Source organism: Poeciliopsis prolifica, unplaced genomic scaffold, assembly GCF_027474105.1.
Source record: "Poeciliopsis prolifica strain line A6 unplaced genomic scaffold, Auburn_PproV2 SCAFFOLD001, whole genome shotgun sequence".
Classification (NCBI taxonomy): Eukaryota; Metazoa; Chordata; class Actinopteri; order Cyprinodontiformes; family Poeciliidae; genus Poeciliopsis; species Poeciliopsis prolifica.
Window position 1 is genome coordinate 25,447,263 of NW_026562376.1, and position 25,709 is coordinate 25,472,971.

The following is a 25,709-nucleotide window of genomic DNA, read 5'->3' on the forward strand; positions in this document are numbered from 1 at the left end:
CCACTTATTTAAAGGTAAAAAAAATTGTCCATCCTGGACATTTTTAAGACATCATCTGTCTCAAGTCAGTGAGTTCTTTGCCTCGCTACATAATGGGATGATTCAATCGGTTCAGGAGAAGCATTTTTCCCTTTAATGTGGTGATTGAGTTCCAGAATGTAATGAAATTTTACGCATAAAGACATTTCATGCGCTAAAGTGAAGGGAAAATCCCTCAAAAAAAGAATCATGTGTTTTGCTCAAGAGGTCACTGATGGTTGGAGAATTTTCTTAGACAGGAACATCCCAGTCTAACCACCCACACAACCACCTCAGGACACATGAACCCATTAGGGTGATGTGAGGAGGGAGATTGGAAGGGGACAAGGATAAAGAGCGGAAGGGAAAGCACTCCAAGTACATGTAGAACGGTGGGAGGGGGAAAGAAAAGACCAGAGGGAAGGACGAGGAGGAAAGAGAGGGAGAGAATGGAACGTTCCCTGATCATGGATTTGACATTTTCACATGGAGCTGACTGCAGGGGCTGGGGCTCCCCGCTCAGAACCAATTTGAACATGAAAGACCGTCGCTCACATTCACACCCATACTCGATGAGTCATGCCCAAACAACCTCCATGTACACACACATCGCACATTTTTGATCTGGATTAAAACACTTAAGGGACTTCAGATTATTGTGTTCAGTTGAACTATGACAGTAGCTGCTTTTCCATTACAAATGTGCTCAAAACTTTATTGATATTCCACTAATGCCAAAAAAACACAATTTGGCAATTACATCGTTTCTATTAAATGAAAAATGCAATTAAAATCACTTTTTTCCCCGGACCCAGCTAACATGCTATTTAAACTCCAGTCCAGTAGGTGGCGACAATGTGTCAAGTTAGAAGTCAGTCCAATTTCTCCAGCTATCTGAATAGAAGATGAGTAAAACTTTGTCAATATTCCACTAATGTCCCAAAAAAAATAAAAATAAAAAAAAATCACAATTTTGTAGTGGCGGTGTTTTCATGAATTAACTTTGTTCTTGCAACAAATCAATAGAAACATTGTCTTCCTTCCACTTCCTTTCATCTTCTTTGTCGTTTTCACCGGTTTGAAAAAAACGTGTTTCCATTGCAGTTTTTGCAGCAAAAAAAACATCTCATACTGGAGCAAAAACGTTTTTATCAAAAAACGTGGGTGTTTTCCAAACAGCCATTTTTCCATTGAGCCAATTTATTTTTATAATTTGTGCAATTTTATAGCCCGTGGAAACGCAGATACTATCCTCCATTATGATTGCCATTTTCATAAACTCCCTGTCCTTCTGTCTCTAATAGATTGCATATAAAATATCATGACAATCATCAGCATAAACAGAGAAAATGCAGACAAAACATATTAGTGATAAGCTAAAGGTGGTAAACACTTTAACATCACCAAAGTTCATGGAGGTATTCAGAGTTAGAACACGCTGCCCTAAAGCAACCAACGTTCTGCTGCTATTTTTAGCAAGGAGAAAACTGATGCATGTGCAGCAACTGAGCTAAACGAGAAGGCAACTCTCCTGCTACACTATTAATAGAACCGTTGTTCGTTGTGAAAGGCCCCTGGGGGCCAAGGAGCTGGCACGTGGATTCCTACCCTCCCACCCCATGGATGGGAAAAGAAACAGGGTTTTTCTTTTGAACATAAAGCGAAAAGAGATAACTAACTGAAACACAAAATAAACTACAGATGCACCCTAATCATCGCTCAGAGATAGCAACTGTCTTATTTTCTCAATGATCAGAAGCATCACACACAGAATGGGGGGCATGCATTTGATAACAAACGTTTCAGCAGTTACAGAAAAGACCTGGACTTGTGGTCATCTTTGTCCTCTCTATGCCAAATATTCTACAGTGACGTCTAAGAGCACCTGATAAGTTTTATGACTCCATTTTAGTCAAACTTCAGCTGTCAGTCAATTATGCCATACATTTAAACTATTGACACTTTGCATGTGACATCACACTCTTCAGAAAGCGGCCAACTGCGCTAAGACAAACGTCAAAATAACTCTTGTACAGCTTGTCAAAAAAACTAACAGCTGGCAGCCTAAAATCACTCTCATTTAGCTGATTTCACTGTGAAAAATGATCACAAGGTGCTGCACAGTCAGCTGGACAAACAGACAAGGATGCAAACCAAACTGATCATTTTGTCATAAGCGTCTTGATGAGGAAAGAAGACTGCGGTTGACAGCAGCCATCAATTGTCAGTGTATATTTCAAAAGGTAAAAAGATTAACATTCATTTACATCATGCATATATTTAATTAGGAAGATGCAATCAAATATTGTATTACGGATATGTGATCCGTAATACAAACCATGGAGAAAATGCTCCATCATCACGTACCCATGTACAACAAAAACTGGAAAACATTCTAGACTTTATGACATAGTGGTATAAATCATGTGGCAAAGTCAACATTTTAATCATTCCAACAACAGGTTTGGGTCAGTTTCTGAGCTAATTGTTTCCAACTTTGATTGCAAATATCACCGTCTATTAGCCCCAACGAGATGTGCTACTTCCACAGTCAAATTAGCTGGACATGAACAAGAAGGAACCACAGCTATACTGGCATAAATAACTTTGGAAAACCACATTACTTCCAACGTCCATCATAGTGCTTTAACTTGACTAGGTGCAAAAGGTCAATAGAAGAATGGCTGAAACTAGACATCTCAAAGGCATCAGAGTCCAGACCTGATGCAAACCTTAATAAACTGAAATTAACACAGTCCGGTGTCTAAGAGTTATTTTACCTAAAAGTGGCAAATGAATAATGCACGATTCAACAGCCGATACAAAACTGCATTCAGATACAATTTTCCTTTTCTTGTTTTGCTTTCATAAGCAACAACAATGTGGAATCCACATGTGAGACAAGTTTTCAACAACTTAAAATCGGGTATTTATCAGATAGCATAAAACTATGACTGTCTATTGACACAAAAAGATTCATATGAGTGGATCACTTCCTTAAAACCGACATCTGCAAACAAACAGAACTCATCCTAAAACTCACGTCTTTGTTGGCTCATTCATGCACTGCTCAGAGTTCTCCTTAACCTCACAGCTGTCCAAATCATGAGCAGCTGATTTACGGTTGTGTCCTTAATGGAGGCTTGAAGTAAAACCACATATCCGACTTGGCCGTCCTCATCATAAATGACTTCCACTTGGCTCTTTTCATTCACCATTTTCCTTCCACACAGGAGGTAATTGAAGGGAACAAGTTACAATTAGATGTAGGGCAACACACTGCTCCTAAGTGAACAAACCGACATGACTGTAAATGTCAGGTTCGGATCTAAGACCTGGATAAAAAGAGCGACTAATCTCCGATCACTTTTGAGCCCATGAAGATGGAGAGATGATGTGGAATCGCTGGAGTCCATTTCTCTCAAGTCAAAGCAAGAAATTACCACTTCAGTCTTATCCATTTCAAATTTGGTGCTATGAAAGTATAAAGTTTTTTACTGAATAGTCAGTATTATAAAAAATACTCTAAATGGTCTCGTATTTATGAGAAAATAGTTGCAGTAAAATAGGTATTTTAAACTTAAAGAAATATGATCTTTGATACAATGGTCTTTAACTGAATCTCCACATACAACTGCTGTAAAAAGAAGACTTCCATAAAAAAAATAAAACCCTATGATATGTGCATTTATACAGCTATTAAGATAAAATTAGGAATGCACCAATATGGGATACTTCGGTGGCGCAGGGGTGAAGCATAACCCACGTATGTCAGCCTTTGTCCTCGATGTGGCCGTCACAGGTTCGAGTCCTGTCCTGACGACCTTTCCTGTTTGTCTTTCCTCTCCCTCATAACCCACTTTAATGTCTGAGCACTCTCAAATAAAGGCCACTACGGCTAAGAAAACCTTTAAAAAATATGAATATGAATATTTGTGGCTGATAACATTATCCGTTATTAATATTGATGTCATGGCCATTAACCAACATAAATCAATACCATATATTCTAAAATGACCATGTTGCTGACATTGCTTCTCTGTTTTCAGTTGTTGCAATCATTGTTACATACAATAAATCTGAAACTCTTTCCTTGGAAGAGTTGTTCCTCATCAGCCATGACAGATCTTCTGAACTTGAATAAATTTTAGCCCCGGATTGGATGAAACCTCTTACCTACCACTTCCACTAAACCAAACAGCTAGCTCTTCTAAGGAACTGCAGTGTTTACACTAATACTCGTTCAACCTGAACCTTCTAACTAAACCACATCCTCCTCATGTTTCCAGCCTTTATCCGGGATCAACATTAGTAGAGTAAGCGGATAAAACCGATTCACATCCAGAGTTTTAGAGCTGGCAGAACTGTGAGCAACTGCCGTGAGGACACACTGACCGGCTGTCTCCATAAAGGAGCGATCACTTTAGACAGGTCCATGTGTAGGCAAAATGTGCATCATTCTGTGAGAATTAAAACAAGACACACTGACATAAAACATCCACCATTACTCTACACTGGCTTCCACTGCCATCTAGTGGCAGAATTGGCCTTACTATGTAACAATTTCAGGCACTTCATAGAGTTGGCAGAGAAAGAAGAAGCAATAAGTAGATCAGAGGGAGGGATGATCTCTATGTTTTGCTGTAATTGTGCAAATTTCCACTTGCTGGTCGCCTTACCTTGTTGTCATGGAGATATCGGCTGGCCTCTACGACCTGAGGATTGGAGGACATCGTGTTTGTCACGACTGGATTGATCTGTGAACAAAAAAGAATTGGTATGACGGGGCTGCACATGGAAAACCAACAGCCTGGAATGAAACCACATATTTTTTTTCCAATTTAAAACAGAAATAATTCATTGAGTTTCAATGCTGGGAGGTGAAGCAAGCGATACCTGAATGCCCATGGACTGTGAGCGGGGGAGGCGGGCGAAGGCGTGGGGAACCTTGGGGTGGATGTCAGACAGGTGGGGCAGAGGATCGGGGGTGGACCTCCGGCTGTGTTGTAGCAGAATGTCCTGGTAACGTTTACGGTCAAAGTTCGTCCTCCACAGTAGAACCTGAAGCGGGAAACCCAATACATTGAAGCCAAAGTTTAAAATGTCTAAAGACAGACCAACAGCTGTTGTGTGTGTTTTTTTTATTTATTGTATAACAGACGACAATTACATTAAACTCAAAGCACAAACCTGTTACCATTGTTTTGCCAGCAAAATCAATGTTGTTTTTTTGACAAATGTATTTATTTTTCAGCTAATTTCAAGAATATTCTGTTAACATAAGAACAAATAAAGCTGCAATCGCTGCGATTTCCAGAAAGCCTTACAGCAGATTCACATGTGACAGAAATTGTTTTTCTTCCCATGTTAGCAACAGTTTTTACATAAGAAAAATGTTCTGTCATTATGGCTTTCCACCAAATGACCTCACTTGCAAAAAATTGCTACTAAGATTGCAAATAAATTATACGGAAGATATAGCCAGAGCTACAACAAGATGGTTTATGACTATTAGCATGTTCATATGTTAGACTAGCCTAGTCAAAGCACAGACTCAAATCCAGAATTCACTTTCTGTCTCCTGAAATTCTATTAAAAGATGTTGAGGTTTGTAGTTAGAAAGTAGGAAAAAAATGTGGAAAATTGAGAAGTTACAAATTCAATTGCAAGACAATATTCTATTTTATAAAACATATACATTTTGAAGTTAAATAAGTTCCTCTAACAGTGTTGAACAACAAAATAAATTAGTAATATTGTGGAGAACGACTATCAAACTATGAGGAAAGAAAGTCATGTCATACCAACCTGGCGATCAGTTCCGCCTGAGGCAAAGTAATCTCCAAGCCTGGAAAAGGCCACAGCAATTACAGCTCCCTGAGAATGAAGATAATTCAAACAAACATCATAAACCATAATTCAAATAAACGTCACAAAGAAATTAAAATAACAATGTTCAAAATGTCCTCATTAAATTACAACAGCAAAGTGATGTACAGGAATGGCATATATATGGATAGTGACTTTCCCAAATTTTGTGGTTTCAGGTTAATACTGTCACCATGGTTACTTGGACACATTTGTCATGAAAATAAAGCAAGACATTTAAAGAGTTCTCATCCCGTTATGCTCCATAATGCTATGACAAATTACTAAAAGTTGTAAGGTGGCCTTTGTACATTGTCGCCTTATTAAAATAATGTTTTAGACAAAAAAAATAAATCGCTTTCAGAAAAAAAATGACTCAGGCTATTATCTTAGAAACACGATGAACTAGAACTCGGAGAAAACAAACAGAAAAGAGAAGTGAAACGGAGAAAGAAGAGAGAGAGTGAAAGAGAAAAGGAAGAATGAAGAACAAGAGGACAAAAGGAAGAACAAAGAACACAAATGAAATAATGAAAGAGCAAAAGAAAAAAAGGGTGAAAGCGAAAAGGCAAACAAAAGAGTAAATGAAAGAGTAGAAGAAAAAAAATTAAACAACAAAAAAGCAAAAGAACGAAGGAAGATTTTTTTCCCCCTCTGCTGCAACGCCACCTTGTGTCCATGCAGGGTATAGAGGAGCCGGCCCTCCAGCAGGTCCATGATCTTCACCGTACGGTCATTGGAGGCACTGATTAGGTAGTTATTGGACGGGTGGAAGGACAAACTATTGATTCCTCCACTGTGGACTGAAAACGCAGCAAAACAAGCTAAATAATATGAGTAAAGCTCAAAGCAAAACACTGTATTGTAATGACAAGGCCATTGGTTCACGGCTATTGAAACATGAAGGGAGATTGAGCTCCAGGAACAGCAGCCACCCTCAGCTCTAAGGAAGATTTCAATTCAAGTTGAGTCGGTATCAGAACAAAAATGAACAAATAGAAACAAGCTGCATTACGTTTGGTAAGAGTGGTCAAATATCCAGCTAGAGGATTGATAGAACCTTGTTCATGACTGCAAAAAGAGTTTGGTTTCTCTGCAATTTGCCAAAAACATTTAGTCAAAAACTAGTGCCAGTGTGCGAGTCTGAATGTAAAATTTGCTTCAAAAGTCCAAAATTGTAATAGAGAACAGGTCAGAGGGTGCAAGTACTTTTGCAAGGTGCTATAATTTATGCTTTTGTACAGTACCCTGTGATACATAAACCAAAAATACTGCAGATTATTCCCTTTGCTCATACGCAAACCAGGCTCCCTGCTTCCTCCTGTAGCTGGAGGAAGCAGTTCATGCAGGGCGGTGTATGAAAATCTTATTAAATGTGCAGAAACATGTTTAAACATTTGTTTCTGAGAGGAGACCCAGAGCCTCTTCAGCCCCAGCAAAGTGGTTCTTCCATACCTTGATAGTGCTGAATCAGCTTATTGGTTCGTAAATCCCAGATTTTAAGACAACTGTCGTCTCCTGACGAGGCGATGCAGGTGCCGCTGCCGTTGAAGTCGACAAATGTGACCGAGCTGCAACAGATGTAATGATTATGCCACCGAAACCAATTACTCTGTCAACTCCACCCACTGAGAAGAAACCGCGTTTCAGTTGGAAACAGGCTGACAGAATTACCCTCCGCAGTTTGTGAAAGTGTTGATGCAGCTTTTGGTGGATGTGTCCCAGAGACGGACGGAGCAGTCGTCCCCACAGGACGCTATGAGCCTCCCGTCTGGAGAAAATCTGAACAGAAGCACACAAAACGTTTATGCGCCGCTATTCTGGAACTAACTTCCAGAAAACTGAAAAATTGCAGTTTTCCTGAAATCAAGGCCAACCACCACCACTCCTCCACCTGTTTAGAGTTACCTCTGAGTCATAGTAACTGGAATATTAAACAATATATTTGATGATTATTATGATAAAATTTGTAATGTGCAATGTTTATTGCTTGTTCCATAAACAGTTGGCATATCATGTTTTTAAGGAAAAAAGTGTTTTGTACTGCCTTGGTGCTAAAATGTGCTATACAAATAAACTAGAGTTAGCATGTAATGTGTTCAACTCGCAAACTAAAACTTGATTAAATCGCTTCTACTAAATGTTAGTTTAAAGTAGCTGGGTGTCCAATGCGTTTATGCGTCCTTGTGGGTTTTCCGTACAGTGATTTACCAAAATATTACAGATTTTTTGCATTTTCTATAGTAAAGCACACAAACTAAGTTTAAAAATCAGGATTTAATGTGGATTTTTACATAGACCAACCCAAAGTAGTGTGCAACCATGAAATGTTAGAAAAATGATACATGAAAAACAAAATTAGTATTCCTTTCATATTCCTCTACAGGCTATTCAAGTGTAAGAGTACGATACCTGTAAAGAGGAAATGGTTCAGGGGGTGTAAATACTTTTGGAAGCCACTGTAAAGCCCTTTCTCCACAGGCGTGGCTTTAGCCAGTTCTTCGCCGGTCAGCCGGCCAAATTCGTCTTCATTTGCAGATTCTGTGTGGGTTTCGGTCTGTTTTTTGGAACCACCTGCAGGTCGAGAATTACTGGATTTGATTGGCAGCAGTGTGATTCATTGATTGGCCCATGGAATCCGCAATGAGACTGTAGTAATTGCTAAAATGTAGATCGATAAGTCTTGTCCAAACTGGGGTTTTTTTGTTTTTTTCAATTTCGGCAGAAGAGCGTCCACTGGACAGGGAAACCCACAACGAGCAATATATCGATAGATTTCAGAGAAACTAAGTCACCCAGGGCAACACCGGCAACATGACATTATCAATATGTCGACCTCAACTCCTGCATTCACAACCTGCATTTCCATTGAGTATGAAATTGCGCAATTGGAATTACGAAAGGAAACACGGCAATTTAAAAAAAGTTTCACGTTTTTGTGCTGGGCTGAGGTGGGTTTTTCCAGCCGTATCAAATGTATCTTGCAAAACTGCATTGGAAATACTTTCTTTTTTTTTTTACAACACGAGTCAATAACTAGATGTTACTGCTGGTAAAAACAAAGAAGAAGAAAACAGGAAGTGGGGGAGGATGATGGCACAGTATGTTTTTTTTAACAATTTATTCACATGTGATTTTAACTGCGCAATTGTAATTGTAATTGTTAGGTTTTTTTTCCAACATTAGCAGTGTATTGACAAAGTTGTGCACATTTGTAATGAAAACACAGCTATGAATAGTGAGGAACACACAGTCAATAGAGACACAGTCAACTCGGCAAAAACCCAGCCAGGCATGAACAACGGAGCGGGGTCTTAAGAGGTCGGCACTTCCATACCTGGCACAGCGGACAGAGTCAGTGTGCTGGCTGAGGGAGTAGATGTAACACCGCCGTGGGACACTCCACACTATAACCGACTTGTCATCAGACGCAGTGGCCAGGCTGTGGCCATCATGGGAGAAAGACACACTGCGCACTGCGCCGGTGTGGCCTTTCAACACCGAGGGTTCTCCTTTTCTATCCCAAGCACAAAAACAGTTCAAGTAAAATCTGCTTTAAAGTCCAAATTGAGCATTCATGTACCAAGATTTTAGATTCCCCATTCTAAATGTGAGAAACAAACTGTGCAGATAAAATTGTCAGCTATCTGGCTTACAAGGAAAGTGTCCACAATCGAACCATTTTGTCTTTGGACGAAGAAGCCAGCAGACGCCCCGACGGGGAGAAGTGCAGCCCTGTGACGGTGTCCTGGTGCCCGGCAAAACGAAAGGCCTTGGACTTCGGGGCTAGGTTCCAGATCATCAGGGTCCTATCCACTGATCCTGTAGCTGGAGGAAGAACAACAGAAAATGTAATCAGGAAAATACCCGCACATATATACACAGCTTTGAAGAAAACAGTCAGCGTTATAAACTGGATATGTTCTGAGATTTCATGGAAAATTTACCCAAAACCTTTTTAAAGCTGGGGAATTTAACTATGCTTTAAAAATATAAGACAAAGCGGACAAAACAAATGAACCACAGACATCAGGTGACACTTTAGACCAGCAAACTGATAAAAGCAAATTTCATACTTTTCCAGAATATCCAGAACTTTGTGAGAAATATAGAAAAACTACAGATGACCAAACTAACTATGATCAGTTAAAGGGGCAGTACTAAGTATTTTTCAGGCTTATAGTGATACTTTGTAGCACAATCAAATAACTATGTTACATTTAATTATAAAAATACTATTTATATAAAATAAGGAGGTGAGTGGGGGAGTCTTTAATGTTTTGATGTTTTTTTAAAAACTTCTCATCATCGTTTCATTCCACACATGAAGATGCATTAAAGAATTTCAGATAGTGGTAAACCATGGACAGTTAGCTAAATAGAGCGGTAGTGTCCAGGCTATTTGCCATGGGGGATACAAGCTGAAAGTAAAAACTGAATTATAATACTCATTTGTAACATTGCAGGAACTATATTTTTTCTTTTCACCTTCTCAACAATAAACTAAAGATATTATACTTTAACAAAACAAAGCAGTCTGATTTCTGTAGAAAATGTGACTGTAATTTGTCAGAAAAATGAAAAGGGCTTTTCTCACTCTAACTTCATTTAGCCATGTTTAATAAATGGGGATGCCCAAGTCTGTTTGTGATCCTATTTGTTGTCAAATTACATTAAAAGGAAAAGTGTGATTGATAATAAGCCACTATCTACATTTTACATTTTAGGAATTTTTAAATTTATCAAGCTTATCTTTTTTGAAAAGTCTCCCATCCTTAAAACATTTTTGGGTCTCCAGGAGCCATCGGAGCTGCCAAATCAAATTTATGCCATTCTTGAACTGTGGTTGAGGGCCACACAAAGTCATTCCTAGGGACACAAATAAAATACTATAGAATATTAAAGTACTATTGAATAGTACTTGAATATAATTTCACTGGATTCATTGAACACCACACATCAACCAGGCTATCGATGGAAATAAAAAAAAGAAAAAAAGAATTGTATTTGAAAACAGTAAAGCATGTAATGGTTTGCAAGTCTATTAGTCCAAGCATTTACCCAGCTGGCTTTGGTTTGGATTGAAATCTGCACAGGTGACAACATCTTTATGTCCCCTGAAGTGTCTCTCAAGAGTCGGATCGTCCTGTGAAGAGAAAGCCCAGTGGCAGAAATATCAAATTCTGACTTTTTTCCTCCTTTCTTTATTAACATTTGCATTTCCCTGGCTCAGCATTGTACCGTTTTACTCAAAAGTGTACACACCAGTGTTCAAAATCAAGTTTCAGGGACTTAAAAAATTACAACATGAAATTGTATTTTGGCACAGATTTTTTTTTTTTTTTTGCATAAATCAACAGAAAAACAAACAAACAAAAAGCAGCAATAATCTGATTGAGTAACTAGTCACATATTTAAAGCAATATTGAGTCTAGACCTCCCAAAACACACATTTCCAAAATATATGTATGGCGCATCAGAAACACCAAAGTGCAAACACCCTGCCCTCACTGAAGCATGGCGGTGGTGGCATCATACTCTGTGATTGACATTCTTAACATTAAAGTATTCTGTTCTAAGTGTAGATAGGAAATCTGTAAGAGACGGTGTTATTCATAGAATATCTGCAGCTCATAGTTAAACCACCAGGCCAAATATAAACCAATTATAGTTTGCTTTACTTCCCACCAGCGCTGTTCAGCCTTCTTGTGTTGACACTATTTTAATTCAAAACACGGTGTTTGTTTCTATTTGAATACACAGTGCAGGCTTTCATATCGGTCACATTAAAGTGATTATCATGCATGAGAAAGTAATGGCGGAGTTCCGTGAACTTAGAAAGATGTTTCTGACAACTCCTTTCTGGAAATCGTCTTAGCGCCGACAGAGCTAGCAACTGTCCTGCCCGCCACCGGCGAGAGTTCTGCGTGTCTGCGCTAACTGCTCTCGAACCTGACAGAAAGGCACCCAAACCGGGCCACTCACCATAACAGATCCCATTTTAGACAGTACCAGAGCGAACTGACGTTATCTGGTGATTTGAACAGACCCGCTGCGCCGCTCCTCCATGACTGTCAACGCAGCGCCCGCAATGACCGCGTCAGACCTGACGGGTCGAGCCCAGAGAAGGAACAACGTGATGCTTTTAAAGCGACTCAAGGAATCTCCGCACTGATCAATTTCGAATGGAAAGAATTTTTATTTGTTACAGAATTCTCGTTTTGCCTCTCAAATCATAGCTTTAAACCCAAAGTAAGTGCCTGACACCGGGCAGCTTTATGTCGAGTTAGTTGAAAAGGTTCGTTCGCAGTATTTATTTGGAAGTGGGAAATTTCCGTGCCAGTGCAAAACATTTAATTGCACAAAACTGAAGTCATTAGTTTTCATTAAAACTACAATGACAGTTCTTGTATTATCACTTAATTGTGGTAATATTTCAATGCTGTCTATTAGGTTCTTTCAATGAAAAAAAACAAAAACAATTTCAATTCAAATATGTTTTATTAATTTTAAATGGAAATTAAATGTCGTTCCAACTCATTTAGATTCTTCAAGTAGTTATTGAAGATCGAAAGACATATAAAGGTATATCAAAAGATGTATTTAATTTTTTTCTGGTGATTTAATTGGAATACACCCACCTGTATTAAACAAGCTTTAAACAAAATATACAATCAAAAATGAGTTTTCTGCAGAAAACATATGGACCTTACAGACCGAGGGGACCTGAATGCCGCACGTCATAAAGGTAGAGCGTCTTTCGCTGCTTAGCAACTGGCCAGACTGCTCCGAGGAGAAAGCGATGCTGTGATTGGCTTCTGGAAGACTTGTAGCGAATCAACGTTGGCTTTACTGAGGGTGGAAGCTGCTGTTTCGCATTTCGATTTGAAAATATGTCGCTGACTCGGGGCATCGGCAAAAACGAGGTAAAGTCAGAAAATACGAGGTTTGTTTTTTTATTAAACAGACTAGCGTAGACCTCTCAGTTAAATCTCTCTCCCACACTGCAAATATAGCGGCGAACTGAAAAAAATATAACCTAGCGAAGCAAGCATGCTAACAAGTTAGCTAGGTTATGTTTCCATATCAACGGTAGCCCACCGTTAGCTTGATCATATTCAATAGGCAGCTGGGTGTCCCCCAAAAATGCTCCGATTTCATGTTTCGTAGCTGATACAAAGCATTTAACAGCTCGATTCTCTCCTTTCCACAGTACATGCAGAAAAGGATACCCAGAAATGAAAAGTATGCCCATATCAAAACCAGGCTGGACACAGGTATGTTTACCATTTCAGATGCAGAATGACATGTTGTGGTAAAAAATAAAATTCGCTGAAACATTTAGTATAATGACAACATAAAAATGTATTTATAGTGCACTTTGAATTATTGTACTCCAACTTTAACACAGCATATCCGTATTATTTTTATTTGTAAACACAACAAACAACAATAAATCGGCAGTGCGGCAATTTTTGAATTTTTCTTGTCTTTATGGTTTGCAAATATTCAAATTTGCAAACCACAAAGACATAATTCCAAGTCATTCAAATTTGAAATAATTTCCAACAGAAACGCATCATCATTGCATAATTATCGCCATAATTATGTAATGATGCTGAATCTTATAATTATGACTTTTTATCCCATAGTTATGACTTTCTGTCTCAAATGTATTTTATATCATTTTGTTTTGGAATTTCATAATTATTTCTTCTTCAAAATTATGGCTTTGTATAAAATATTTAAGACATTGAATGTTGATTGTGACTTTTTAGTCTTGCAATTATTACTTTCTGCTGGACTTATATTTTCTTTCATGGCTGAAATGACCTTCCATATACAACCCTAGAATAGAAAGAGAGGCTTCTTTCTAAGGCAACTGCATTTTTGTTGCTCCTCCTCTCAGAAACATTGATTTTTTTTTTTCCTTCGTTCTCTGCTGTCATCTGTAGGATCGAGCAAAACAAAGTACATGGAAAGACTGGAGGAGCTGAGAAAAAGTAAGAAATCACATCCAAGAACATGACTTTTTTTTGTTTCTTTTTTATGTTTACTTTAAAGTTGAGTTATTAAAGCTTTATAATTTATGAGACTAACATTTCTTTTTTATGTTTCTTTGTCCTCTGCTATTTAAGACTACAGGTATCGAAAAGGCGAAATCTTCAAGAGATTAAAGGTGACGACCTTTGCTCAGCTGGTGAGGATCAATGCAGCAACAGCTGAGGCAGTTTTTTTTTCTTATTTAGGTGATAGAATGAAAACATAATTATTAATTGTTTATTTTTGGACATTAATAATTTATCAGATCAGTTGATTGATGATCTGCAGACTGATGGCTGTTTATTATCGTTTCCTCATAGGGTATGATCTAATTTATCTGTGTGTGTATGTGTGTTTTCCACCTAGGTACTTCAGGTGGCTTCTGTTTCAGATGGGGATCAAAGCGAGGTCAATGATGAATCAATCAACACCCAACAAGGTAACACTTTAGGCTACTATTATCCATAAGAGCATTAGCAAATTTCAGTAAATTTGAAAACATGATGAAGTACAGTTATAGTTTAGTGCTATATTTTAACTAAAAAGTCTTCTGAAGAAGCCTGTTTCAAATGGAAATATTTTTCTGGAACAGTTCTTGTTTGTGGTGCTGTGAAGGCTTTCCCTTGCAGTCACAGCCCCCTAAAAAATAAGTAGTAAATTGCCTTTGAAACCTAATTTTTATTATCACAATAGTACCAAAAGATAGATTATTAGTCCAGATCGGCCACCCCTAAGTTAGCGCCATGATGTCTCAACTGCCTTGCAGACGGTCTGTCAGTCATCTCTGAGGCAGACCTGGAGTGTGAGTCTGAGCGGGTCAACGGCTTGTCGCTAGAGCTGCCTCTGTCGCAACAACACAACGCAGGAGACCGCAGGGATGGCTGCCACACCGCCAGGTCAACGCTCCTCAGGTAATGAGCAGTCTATAGGGATGCTGCGAACTTTACCGAACCCTACTGTGATTGGTCGAGCCACAGCAGACCCATAGGTTAGCACTGTACCATCGCTAATAGAGGATGCTCAAATACCGCTCAGTATGTGTTGTTCTTTAGAGTCTGCATACTGCAGTTAGAGAATAATCGATTACTAAATGAGTTGGCTCTTTTTTAAAATACTCAGTTAATTACAATGAATCGTTTCAGCTCTAGACAGCTCTCTATACACTTAACATTGTTAATTGTTAATAGACTTTTCACCACTGCAGCCAGTGAATTGATGAGCAGGTGTGAAGTTGTTGGTTTGATGTTATAAATTTATGTAAAATTGACCTTTTTTGCTTTTCATCATGTTATAAAATGATGAAAATCAAAAATGTAACTGGAGTCTTGCCCTGATTCTTTTATGCATGTTTAGAAATCCTTTTGTCTCCCGTGGCAACCATTCAGCTGTGCAAAACAGCTGAATGGGCATAGCTCCACCTTTGACAACGAAGCTCCTCCTCCGAGCTGGAATTTTCCAACCTTCTTCCTCACAGAGCAGCTCTGCCCTGCTGCTCCCCCATTCAATTCCTTAAGACTAGCCAGCAGCAATTAGCAAATACTTGGTGGAATTGTGCATCTAGTGACCTCATTATAGGAGTTACTTCTCAGTGAAATGATGATAAAACCTTTGTGAAAGGGTTGATACAGGAGCCATATTGTAATGACTTCCTGAGGATGGAGTTTTGGAGTTTCAGAAAAAGCAGCAGTTTTTAAAGTGACATTTTCAAGGTGGTAAATGACAAATTAATTTTATGTAATATTTGACATATGCACCATTTTATAACAACTGAAGGTAACATAGTTATGTTATTGAGATATAAAATTATGCCATGTGGCTGGAACATGCATAATAATTAATGCCTCTTTAATAAACATATCTTTTAGGTGTGGCTACATTTTGGAAAAGATGATCAAAAGTCCTACCAGTATCATGTCTGAAAAGTGGGCAAACATTGTCATAAAACCCAAATATTCAGTGTCACACAGCCTCCCCTGTGTGATTGAGGTTGACCCTAACATGTCAACCTCAGGTTAAGCCACCATATGTCTGTAGCTTTAGTGCAGCTCTCTTTCTAACAACAGAATTCCCCAGTGGACAGACATAAACCTTTCTCAAAAGCTTCCTCACCTGTATCTCCACCCTATTCACCTAGAAACTGTGTCCCAGGAGAGTAACTGTATCTGACACCTGAGAGGGTGACAGACGGGGCCATTGTAATGATAGAACTGCTCGGTCAGCGTCAGCTTGCAGGGAGAACAGATGGAGACAGGAAGTAGAGCCATTAAGGGGTAAACATGCATAAAGGGGAGGCTGGGTGACCTTCTGCTTCATCCTATGACTTATTTCTACAGCAAAGTTTAAAAGGTGCAATAAAACCTGCATGCACTCTTTAAACAGTGCCCTCTGCTGGCTAGAATTTAGAAGAAGTGGAAGGAAAATATAGCTGAATTTCTGTCACATAACCTGGAAAGTACCTGACAGACATTTCTATCTTGGTATATGTCTGGGCCGTTTTGACACAGCACAGACATTCTCTGGTCTGAACCTGAAAAGCCTGAAAAGCTTTTGCCTGGGTTGTTTCCTCTCAGCGTTATCAGCGGCGTTGGAGAGCTGAACGTGGAAAGGCCCCGTCAGAGGACGGCAGAGTCCGTGTCCAGCCTCTCCTATGTCGACACGCCCTACCCGGACTGCCCCTACCTGCTGCTGGACGTACGCGACCGCGACCAGTACGACCACTGCCACATCATCAGTGGTGGGTGGTGGACACTTCCTCTCTGTTCAATAAAACATTTTCTATTTCTGATCCTCTGCTTTTCCTGCAGCTCACAGTTTTCCCATCGCCACGCTGTCTCGAACTATGAATCCCTACACCAAGGAAGTGCTGGAATATGTATCCTAAAAAAAACAGGCATGCATATTTATTTTTTATTTTCTTCTCTATGTTACGATGTATTTCCATTTGACACCTTAACAATTTGTAGAAAAATGCTCTGGGGAAAATCATCATCGTCTACGATGATGATGAGAGAATAGCCAGCCTGGCGGCTACCACCATGTGTGAGCGGGGCTTCGAAAATCTCTTCATGCTGTGTGGGGGTAAGAGCTGGCCATCTTTTTATCTTTCACAAAACCAACTGAGTCTCAGAATCACTAGTACACTGCAAAATCTTACCAAGTATTTGTGGTCTAGTTTCATGTGCAAATGTCCTACCATATTGGAGATATGACGAAGCTAACTTACAAGTAACTTTTCAGCAAGATGTAGGAGCTTGTTTGAACTCAACAATTCTGTAATATTGATGAAAAAGTTCCAGTTCTACTGGCAGATCATTTCACTAATAATATGGAGATAAAAGTCTTGTTATAAGTGGAATAGTCTAGCAGTGGAACTAGAACTTTCCAAGTTACAAAAGCAACTTTTGAATCAGTTTCAGTAATGATGGCTCTCTTTGCTGGGAGTTTGTCAGATGGCTACGCCTTGCACACATTTCTTCATAAGGACTTTGATTTCCATTCATTTTTCATTTATTTCTATAGCCTCGCCCTAAGCCTAAACTCACCTTACTCCAAAACTTAACTGCTTACCCCGAAATACCAATTGTTCCGTCCCACAGGGAGCTGGTGAGCCCCACAACATGGTAAGAGTTTGGAAAATAGCCCTTACAATGTATCAAATGCAAAAACACACACACACTTTTCTTTTCTCTCTCACATCCTTAGCAGTTTTTCAAGTAATTATTTTTTCTACCTGCATGTCTAATTACACATTAAATGGCAAACATTCTGTAATCTTGTTTACACGTTTGTCACTGAACAGTGAGTTTGTAAAAGCATCTTTTCAGAAAATGATGGTGCAGTTTTCCCAACTAAACAGATGCAGATTTAGTCTCTTAGTAAATAAAAGTTTTTTCTGAAGACTTAGTACAGACATGTGTTGGCTGTTCATGTGAGATCCTGCTGTCAGTGTCAGGCTGCCTGACACTAGTGTGTTAGACCTAAATATGACTAATTACCAAGCAAAAAAAATTATTAAGTTATGTCTGCATCATCTCTTATGTGATAAAACACAATGTTCTTTAGCTTGACTGTGCTTAATATGACCAATAACCAGTTCCTATTTTCATAAACATGCAGCATTTAAGTGATTCATGAGCGGGCATTTCCTTAAAGTTTTTTTTGTTTTTTTATTACCTTTCTCAGATTGCACCTTTTTCATCTAACTATTGGATTCCCCCAATCCTAAACCAATATTTTAGTTGAGCAATCTTCATGTCCAAGGATCAATGCTTTTCTCTTTCCTCTTCTCCAAGGTCTCAAGGTAATCGCCCAGAAGTTTCCAAGCGGAATGACAACCGGCTCCTTTCCAGAGTCGTGCTTGTCCGCTTCCAAATCCTCCAAGGCGAGGAAATCATCTGTGCTCCGGCAATCAGCGCAGGAGGTCGAGAAACGCTGGAGGTTTACGTTGGATGAGCTGGAAAAGATCCAGGAGCAGATGGAGGAGTTGATCATCTCCAATTACTCAACCAGTAAGACTGAAACCAGTCAGAAACTAAAAAAGAAATATAATAAAGAAACTTAAGGTAAAATTAGAAATGTGAGGGTTAGCGGAAAGCATTCAGAAAGACTTACTTAAGGTCTCCAGTATAGAAATAATTTCTAATGCAGAGTTTCAGTTTATTGTAAGTTTTTGAGCCACTAATTAAGTGTGCACCCATTCCGATTTTTTTTTCTTCTTTTTGGCTAAAATGTTGATAAATGCAGTCTTTGCATATTGTCGCCTTCCTAAAACAAATGGTCTAAGTCATTTTTGCCAAAAGTGTATGTTCTGTTTTGGGTTTTTTTTGTTTTTGTTTTTTTTTTTTTTGCCGAAATCGCTTTAGGCACAAAATGACTTGAGCCATTATTTCAAGATGGTGATTATGTGAAGATAAAATCAGGGTAAAAGATCAGTTTCTCGTGTAAGCATCAACCTATCTCCTAAAATTACATAAATTAGGACCAATTTCTTGTCCAACTGATTTATTGATGCATCCCTTTTTATCAATAAATAGATATTGATAAATTAACTTAGCATTTATTTGTTCATTAAAAAGCTTTGTCTGCTGTAAAAGTTTTGAAGCAAACTCTATAAAATTCAGATTAAAGGTCAAATTTGTAGGGCATAAAACAGCTTTTTGCGTTAAGGAACTTCAATTTATGTTTTTTTTGTTGTTGTTTTTTTTGCGTCATGCAGGTCAGCTGTCCAGTCGCACGATATCCAGCAGCGGCCGGTCCACGGCCTCCAGCCATCAGAGTTCCTCCGCAGCAGAGAAAAAGAGCTCCAGAGTTCAGAACAGCAGACCCTGGAAATGACCCTCCACCTCTCTGCCCCGCCTCTCATCCTCAAACAACAAGCATACCTCCATCAGAAAGCCTCCTCAAGATTTGTGTTGCTGCTTCTGGCTGCAGTGAGCAAACCACTTCCAAGAGGCTCCATTGGCTTCCAATGTTGCTGCTTTGTTTTTTTCATCACTGCTGCTCATTTTATCCACAAATAAATGAGCTCTTTTGCAATTTTGGAACAAACCATCCCAACCACAACTGATAAGGTAGAGTACTCGTATATAGTTTTAAAAATGAAATTTGCTGTCAACATATAGCCAAAATGTTCCTTGATGACTTTAACCTGTTTAAATTACTATTCTGTATTTAATTATTTTATCTTTTGCATTGTGCCTCATCTGTGAAAAAGGCCTGTTTGCACTCTGATTCTAATCAGTTTTTTTTTTGTTCAGCTATGGCTTTTCTAAAACAGTTTCACTAACGAATGCTGATGGGAATCAGGAAAATGCTGTGAATTACTGTATCATATGAGGCGAATATATGTTTTAATAGAGCCTGACTTGGTTGCTTAGAAACGTTTAGTTGTTCTTTTAGTGGTTCATTGCAGACTTCCATCAACATACACCACTAGCCGTGATGTGCAATAGCTGCAGCTGTTTTTGTGGTTGGAGTAACACTGAGAATCAGGATGACAAAAGGTTTTTTCTGTCATCCAGTATTCATTGTCTGGGGCCTTTGTGCGTTTGTTCACTTTAGTCTTTAGTTCTGTTCTCTGTAAATACTTTCACATTCATTCTTTGCAGAGTGCATTTTATTAAAAATCTGAATTTCTTCCAGCCTTTGTTGCAACAAGTTTTGTTTAACTTAAATGAAGTGGGTGCATAATTTTATTCATGAATAATGAATTAAAATTTTTTTTTCCTGGAACGTAATTGTTTCATTGCATAATAAACACATTGTGAAAAAAAAAATCTTTAAGACTGTTATTTCATCAGAGGGTAAACTATTTGCTTTGACATTGACATAACACCTTATAAGTCTGAATTAGTGACATTCATCAAAAGGTAATACTTTACAATTTACATTTATTTATGAGACTTATTTATTTATTTATTTAATTTTCAAATGTTTCGGCCAGGTGGGTTTGGAGGTGGATGTAGAGTTCTGCCGAGTCCTAATGAAAAATAAAAATATGAAAATTATTTTATCTAAACTACAATTTGTAGAATAGATACATTTTAATACATTCATTGACTTTGTATGGTGTCATCTCCATCTAAAGACGCTGTTTAGTGTTTGAGTCTATTTCTATTCCTATTTACCGCCACTGGATGTTATTTTAGTTACATCCACCAGAGGGCAGTAAGGCTCCCTTAGACGATACCAGTACACTGGATGGAGCTGTGGGGGAGAGCAGAAGGCAGGCTGAGTGAGAGAACTAAACACATCAAATAACCTAAATAAATAAGCAACAACTAAGAAAAGAATGATCAACCGTAAAAGATGGAACAGCAGCTGAGGCTGATCACAGTGGAAAGCAGCCTGGTATGTTGACAAACTGAATTACATTGAATTGAATTCAATCAGAGTTGGCCTGGTTTTAGATTAAATAAATTGTATAATTTTGTTTGTTCCTTTGTTTTTGTAACAAAAGTACTGACTGGATTCCAAAAAACAAAACAAAAATGGCAGCAATATTTATCACATTAACGCTTGATCAGAGATTAAAAATCGTGAAGTTATACCAATGGATTGTATAACTTCATGATTAGTAGTTCCTTATCACACATTTTTTTTCAATCTGGCTTCTTTCATTATGTTTTCACAGCTGCGCACAGGGCCGCATAATAGTCTCTGTTTTGAAGACTCACTGAGTAAATTGTATGGCTGTATGACTGGGGAAATTAGGAGAGTAAAAAGCCTACATACTCAAAATGGGGATCCTGTGGTACCTATGGTGATGTAAATGTATTTTCCATGAAAAAAAATACTTTATGTATTTAAATATTTTGATAGAAGTCATTTTTTGCATATGAGATGTTTTGTCATCAAAATAAATGTTGTCTTTCGCAGCCTGAAGCCAACAGCTGCTGCCTGAACCCGTCCTAATTAGAAAATGTTTTGTCAAACTGCAAAACAAGGGACTGGGAAATCTGATACTGGGAATGCATGACTGAGAGCCTCACTGATAACAGCAGAGGACAAGTGAATGATGATCCAAAGCAAACAGCAACCCTTAGTAATGATATAAAAAAGGAACAACGGCACATCAAACACATTTAAATGTTTTCTTAAAAATTTTTTGCTTATTTTTTTTAAGCACACCGACTGACTGCTGTAAGCAGTTTCATTCGAGTTACAACAGACCGAAAAAGGTAAAGATCTTGGCTGGCACATTTCAATTCCCAAAACTGTAATCATGGAACGTCTAACTATGCTATGTTTACAATGAGCATAGAAACTGAGAAGATTTTTGTATAGAAACTCTCACGGTCCGGCTGTAAAATGTTTTTTCACTTAAGAGAAAAAAGAAAACCAGTCATCATCATGTAATATTTGCTTGGTGGTGCTTAAATTACATCAGACTTTATCAGTAGGCAGATTTGAAAAGTCTTAATGGACAAGTGGATCAATCTTGCTGACTGGGGAAAATCTGCACTCTTTAGGCTGGTTATAATGATTCATGAGACTCAGGACAACCTTTGACACCAGGACTGTTTGCTATGTATGCTTTGTGTCTGCAAGCAGCAGGCGAGAGGTAATTCATTATACCAATGGTGTGATGTCTTTTGGGATCACATGGAAATTGCTGCTGCAGAGAGGAAGTTTGCTCACAGGTAAGATTTCTGTGGTAGCCCATAACATTTTGAATTTGTAAATGTTTATTGTAGTTTAAGCCTTATAAGTCACCGGAATGTCTAGAAATAATACAATGTCAGACGTTTGCTAAAGTGCTGTTAATAAGTATTGAAAATGAGCATGCATTGAACTCCTGTTTGATTTTTGTCTGAGGTTGCATTTTCATCGAACTCTGCTTCTTTTTCAATGTTAATGTCTAAACTGTTTCAATTATCTGTCGCTAACAACAGCTTTGATTTAAAGTTTCTTTTAAATCAAAGCTCAAACTCCATTTGTTCAGAGTTTCCCTTGATTAATTAGAACTGATGACCATATTTGATCAAATGTAATATTTGTTTCTTCATTCATAATGGCTTATTACATTTTTAATCATGTAAAGCACCTTGAACCACCTTGCTGCTGAAATGCACTTCACAAATACATGAGACTTCATGTACCAATAGATTGAAGAAGAACTAACCTGGTTTCCATCAGAACATGGCAGCAGCACAGTCCAGCCCTCTGACCCCTTACATGGTGAACACAAGTGATGGAGTCCCTGGCGCCAAGATCGCCCTGAGCTTGCATCGACTTGACACCAACCTGATGATCTGGACTATGATCGGTGTTGGGTAGGATTTTATTGTGTTTATCTCTCTTTGAAAATGAATTTAATTCATTTTTTGTTACTCCATTTGATTCAGTTGTTTTCTTTGAACTACATTCGGTGTTGGAAATGTCATATTGATTTTATTTGAGATTTCCATCTCATCTTTCAGAACAACAAATGAAGATGGCTGCTGTCAGTCAGGAAGCTTTCATCCCTGGCATGTACAAGCTGCATTTTGAGACTGGTTTATATTGGGAGCGACTGGGAAAGACGTCATTCTACCCCTGTGTGGAGGTGAGTTCCAATGAGATTCATATTACTCACTTGTAATTCAGAATAAACTTGGAACCAGACATTTCTCAGCAAAAAATAAATAAATGAAAAAAATGGTGGTGAGGATTGATACGACTGGTTGAAGCAGAAAGTGATGATTTTAACAAACAAGAAAACAGAAAGCCAGGGAAACTAAAATACACTGGAACAGATTCTAGACAATGAGATTAATGACCAGGATCTGGGAGGAAGCAGGGGACACAGGTGAGATTAAATACACAGGAAGGAAAACAAGGAAACAAGAGACAGCTGGAATCAATCAGGGAAGGAAGACAACCCAGGGACCAAAATCTACATCCTCACACTTTTGGTCCGGTGCCACTTTGCTGACACCAAAATTCTGCTACAGAGCTATGGATTAAGACCTTATGGCAAAATAATATCAAATACACAACGTAACCTTCCTGAAAGCATCTCTTCATCCACTGAGAAAACAGCAATAAACATGATGTCTTAAAAAGGATAGCAATGAAATTCAAGTTTACAATGATGAAGAAAATGCTGTTTAAAAAAGAAAAAGAAAAAAACTGTGTAAGTAGAATTTCTCCAAGTCTGTAAAACGGCTTTAAACTAAAAAAATAAAAATCTAATTTCAGTCTAGATTTTTTTTAAATCAGCAGATTTTTTTATTTCAGGGAGTTGATTCCAGAGCACAGCAGTATTGAAACTCAATGTTGCATTCTGTTGTTTTGCTCTGAGCCTGACAGCATTGAGTTGATGGCTTATTGACTCAATGCTGAGGGTTTCAGGGTTTACTCTAAAATTCATCAAGGCACCTTTTCCCTTCACAAACAGGACAACCATGTTCAGAAGTTGGTCTGGTAGCAGCATTTTGGATGAGCTGCCATGGTATAAATGTTGTATTTTTATATTTTATGGGAAAGTAAGTATTCAACTCCCTGCATACAGGATAAATTGGCACAAGCAAGAGAATGACACGCTGGTCATCCTTGGAGCTGCAGTCCAGCTTCAGCCTCACAGAGCAGCCCTCCTCCATGCTTTACATACTCAGCTCCTTCAGACTAGCAACAGCAGCAATTAGCAAACACCAGGACATCTGAGCTCCTGCAGACAGCATAATAGACAAACATTGTTGTGATGTTGTGCTGAAGGCAGTCATCACAGTGATGGAAGCTTCTTAAAGAGACAGCGCATCTTTATAACAGCCGAAGGTAGAGTTACATGACTGTGATATAAAATGGCACAATGTGACTGGGAAACAAATACGACCCTTAAAGAACTAGGTCAATATGAGGTTTGTTTGTATGGAGCTGACTAAATGGTCTTATAATTCATCGTTTGTTCCTCTACTTTGTGCTTCTGTTTTTTTCCAGACTGTGTTCACCATCCAGAACCCAGCACAGAAGTTTAATCTCCCTCTGCTGCTGAGCCCCTTCTCCTACAGCACCCACAGAGGGAACTGAAGCTCTGACGTGGTAGACGGCCTAAACTGCTGTCACATTTGCATTTTAGCGATATTGTGTCTTGCTACATTTAGGTTTTTCTGGCCCCTGATCCCTTCACCTCTTGGTTCTTGTTGTTTGGTTTGGCACAGAATACAGTGTGCACAGTTATGAATCAACTGTGTAACAGATTATGCTTTAGCTTCGTTTACTAAAAGAGAAGAGCTGCAGGATCTGAGGGCATCTGCATTGGAGAATTTAAAATCCCAGAGGGACCTTCTGCAACTGTTTCCTAAAGACGACAGACGTGAGATACAGCTGAGACAACAAATGAAGTCCATTTAAGGCTTGCAGCATGCAGGACCCAGGTGTTGCTGCAACATGTATGGAGGCCATGTGTTCTTTTCTTTCTATTTTATTTCCAACCTGTATGGTAATTATGCTGGTCTTCTCATAGAAACAAGCATAAAGTTACAATTCAGAAGTAGCTGTAACTCTCTTTTTGAATAAATTCTGTCTTTCGTGTTTTGATTGATTTATTTATTTTATTAGAAAATTATCGATTTTGGTAGTTTTTGCTCGGTGGGGGGGCTGGTGTTTATCTCCAGCAGAGACAAACAACCACACACACACATTCAGTTTAGAGAGGCCAATCAACACATAGCAGAGGGCTCCGAGTTCCAAGACAAACACTCTTGCGTCAAAAAGGACGGAGTTGCACCTCATGTGTCCAAAACCTGCATACACTGCCCTCTAGTGGAGAACAGCAGCTTCTGAGCTCCGGTGCTCCCTCTGGTGGAGACCTAAGGTAAGGCGGGGAAACGCCAGCACCACATAGACACAACCTTCCAGACTCCACACACTGCCTCGCCTGGCCCTACATGCTCAGTATGAGGGATTGCTGTGGCAGTTTGGGAATGTGTATAAACCGACACTTTTGATTGCTATTATAAATACTTTATTGATTTTGTGTTTGCATCCTGTCCAATTTTCTTATGTTGAGAATGTTTTTGTATCTATTTTTAGAGCTATTTGTTTGGACTGACATTTGTTCTGTTTCTTATTTTTAAGAAGTTATTTGATATATTTTTGCTGAATTATTACGTTGTGAAATGCGTATTCTGTTTTCCTCTATTTGGTTTGGTGGTTTGTAACTCCACCAGTCGTGTTATTTCCTTTCCAGTTGCAGAGGGCCGGTGGTGCCGGTGGTGGTGCCGGTGGTGGTGCCGGTGGTGGTGCCGGTGGTGGTGCCGGTGGTGGTGCTGGTGGTTTCATGGCGGCGGCGTCCTCCT

General features: G+C 38.8%; 2 protein-coding genes and 1 pseudogene across 2 annotated transcripts in view; 2 read left to right on the forward strand and 1 right to left on the reverse strand.

The window, feature by feature from the left end:
- poc1b (POC1 centriolar protein B) overlaps window positions 1-12,079 on the reverse strand; it is a 38,036-nt gene extending 25,957 nt beyond the window's left edge. Inside the window, exons 1-10 of the mRNA XM_055039307.1 lie at window positions 11,872-12,079; window positions 10,948-11,032; window positions 9,543-9,714; window positions 9,224-9,403; window positions 7,561-7,668; window positions 7,342-7,457; window positions 6,556-6,689; window positions 5,827-5,895; window positions 4,915-5,079; window positions 4,698-4,775 (exon numbers count right to left, since the gene is read on the reverse strand). Coding sequence (XP_054895282.1) covers window positions 4,698-4,775; window positions 4,915-5,079; window positions 5,827-5,895; window positions 6,556-6,689; window positions 7,342-7,457; window positions 7,561-7,668; window positions 9,224-9,403; window positions 9,543-9,714; window positions 10,948-11,032; window positions 11,872-11,886 — 1,122 coding nt within the window. The 5' untranslated portion in view covers window positions 11,887-12,079. The remainder of the gene's footprint in view (window positions 1-4,697; window positions 4,776-4,914; window positions 5,080-5,826; window positions 5,896-6,555; window positions 6,690-7,341; window positions 7,458-7,560; window positions 7,669-9,223; window positions 9,404-9,542; window positions 9,715-10,947; window positions 11,033-11,871) is intronic.
- Window positions 12,080-12,682: 603 nt separating this feature from the next.
- cep41 (centrosomal protein 41) lies at window positions 12,683-19,464 on the forward strand. Its single transcript, XM_055042102.1, has 11 exons — window positions 12,683-12,812; window positions 13,100-13,163; window positions 13,842-13,889; window positions 14,025-14,086; window positions 14,296-14,368; window positions 14,696-14,840; window positions 16,500-16,663; window positions 16,734-16,801; window positions 16,893-17,007; window positions 18,222-18,437; window positions 19,145-19,464. Exons 1-11 carry the CDS (start codon window positions 12,780-12,782, stop codon window positions 19,261-19,263), a joined length of 1,107 nt encoding a protein of 368 aa, XP_054898077.1. The 5' UTR covers window positions 12,683-12,779; the 3' UTR covers window positions 19,264-19,464.
- Window positions 19,465-20,583: 1,119 nt separating this feature from the next.
- LOC129367567 (5-hydroxyisourate hydrolase-like) lies at window positions 20,584-24,942 on the forward strand (annotated as a pseudogene).
- Window positions 24,943-25,709: the final 767 nt, after the last annotated feature.

Excerpts from the sequence above, each read along its gene's own strand:
- cep41 (XM_055042102.1), top strand. The coding sequence starts at position 12,780 with ATGTCGCTGACTCGGGGCATCGGCAAAAACGAG. Across the intron at positions 14,087-14,295 it reads TGACGACCTTTGCTCAGCTG|GTACTTCAGGTGGCTTCTGT; the intron begins GTGAGGATCAAT and ends TTTTCCACCTAG. Across the intron at positions 17,008-18,221 it reads TCTCTTCATGCTGTGTGGGG|GTCTCAAGGTAATCGCCCAG; the intron begins GTAAGAGCTGGC and ends CTCTTCTCCAAG.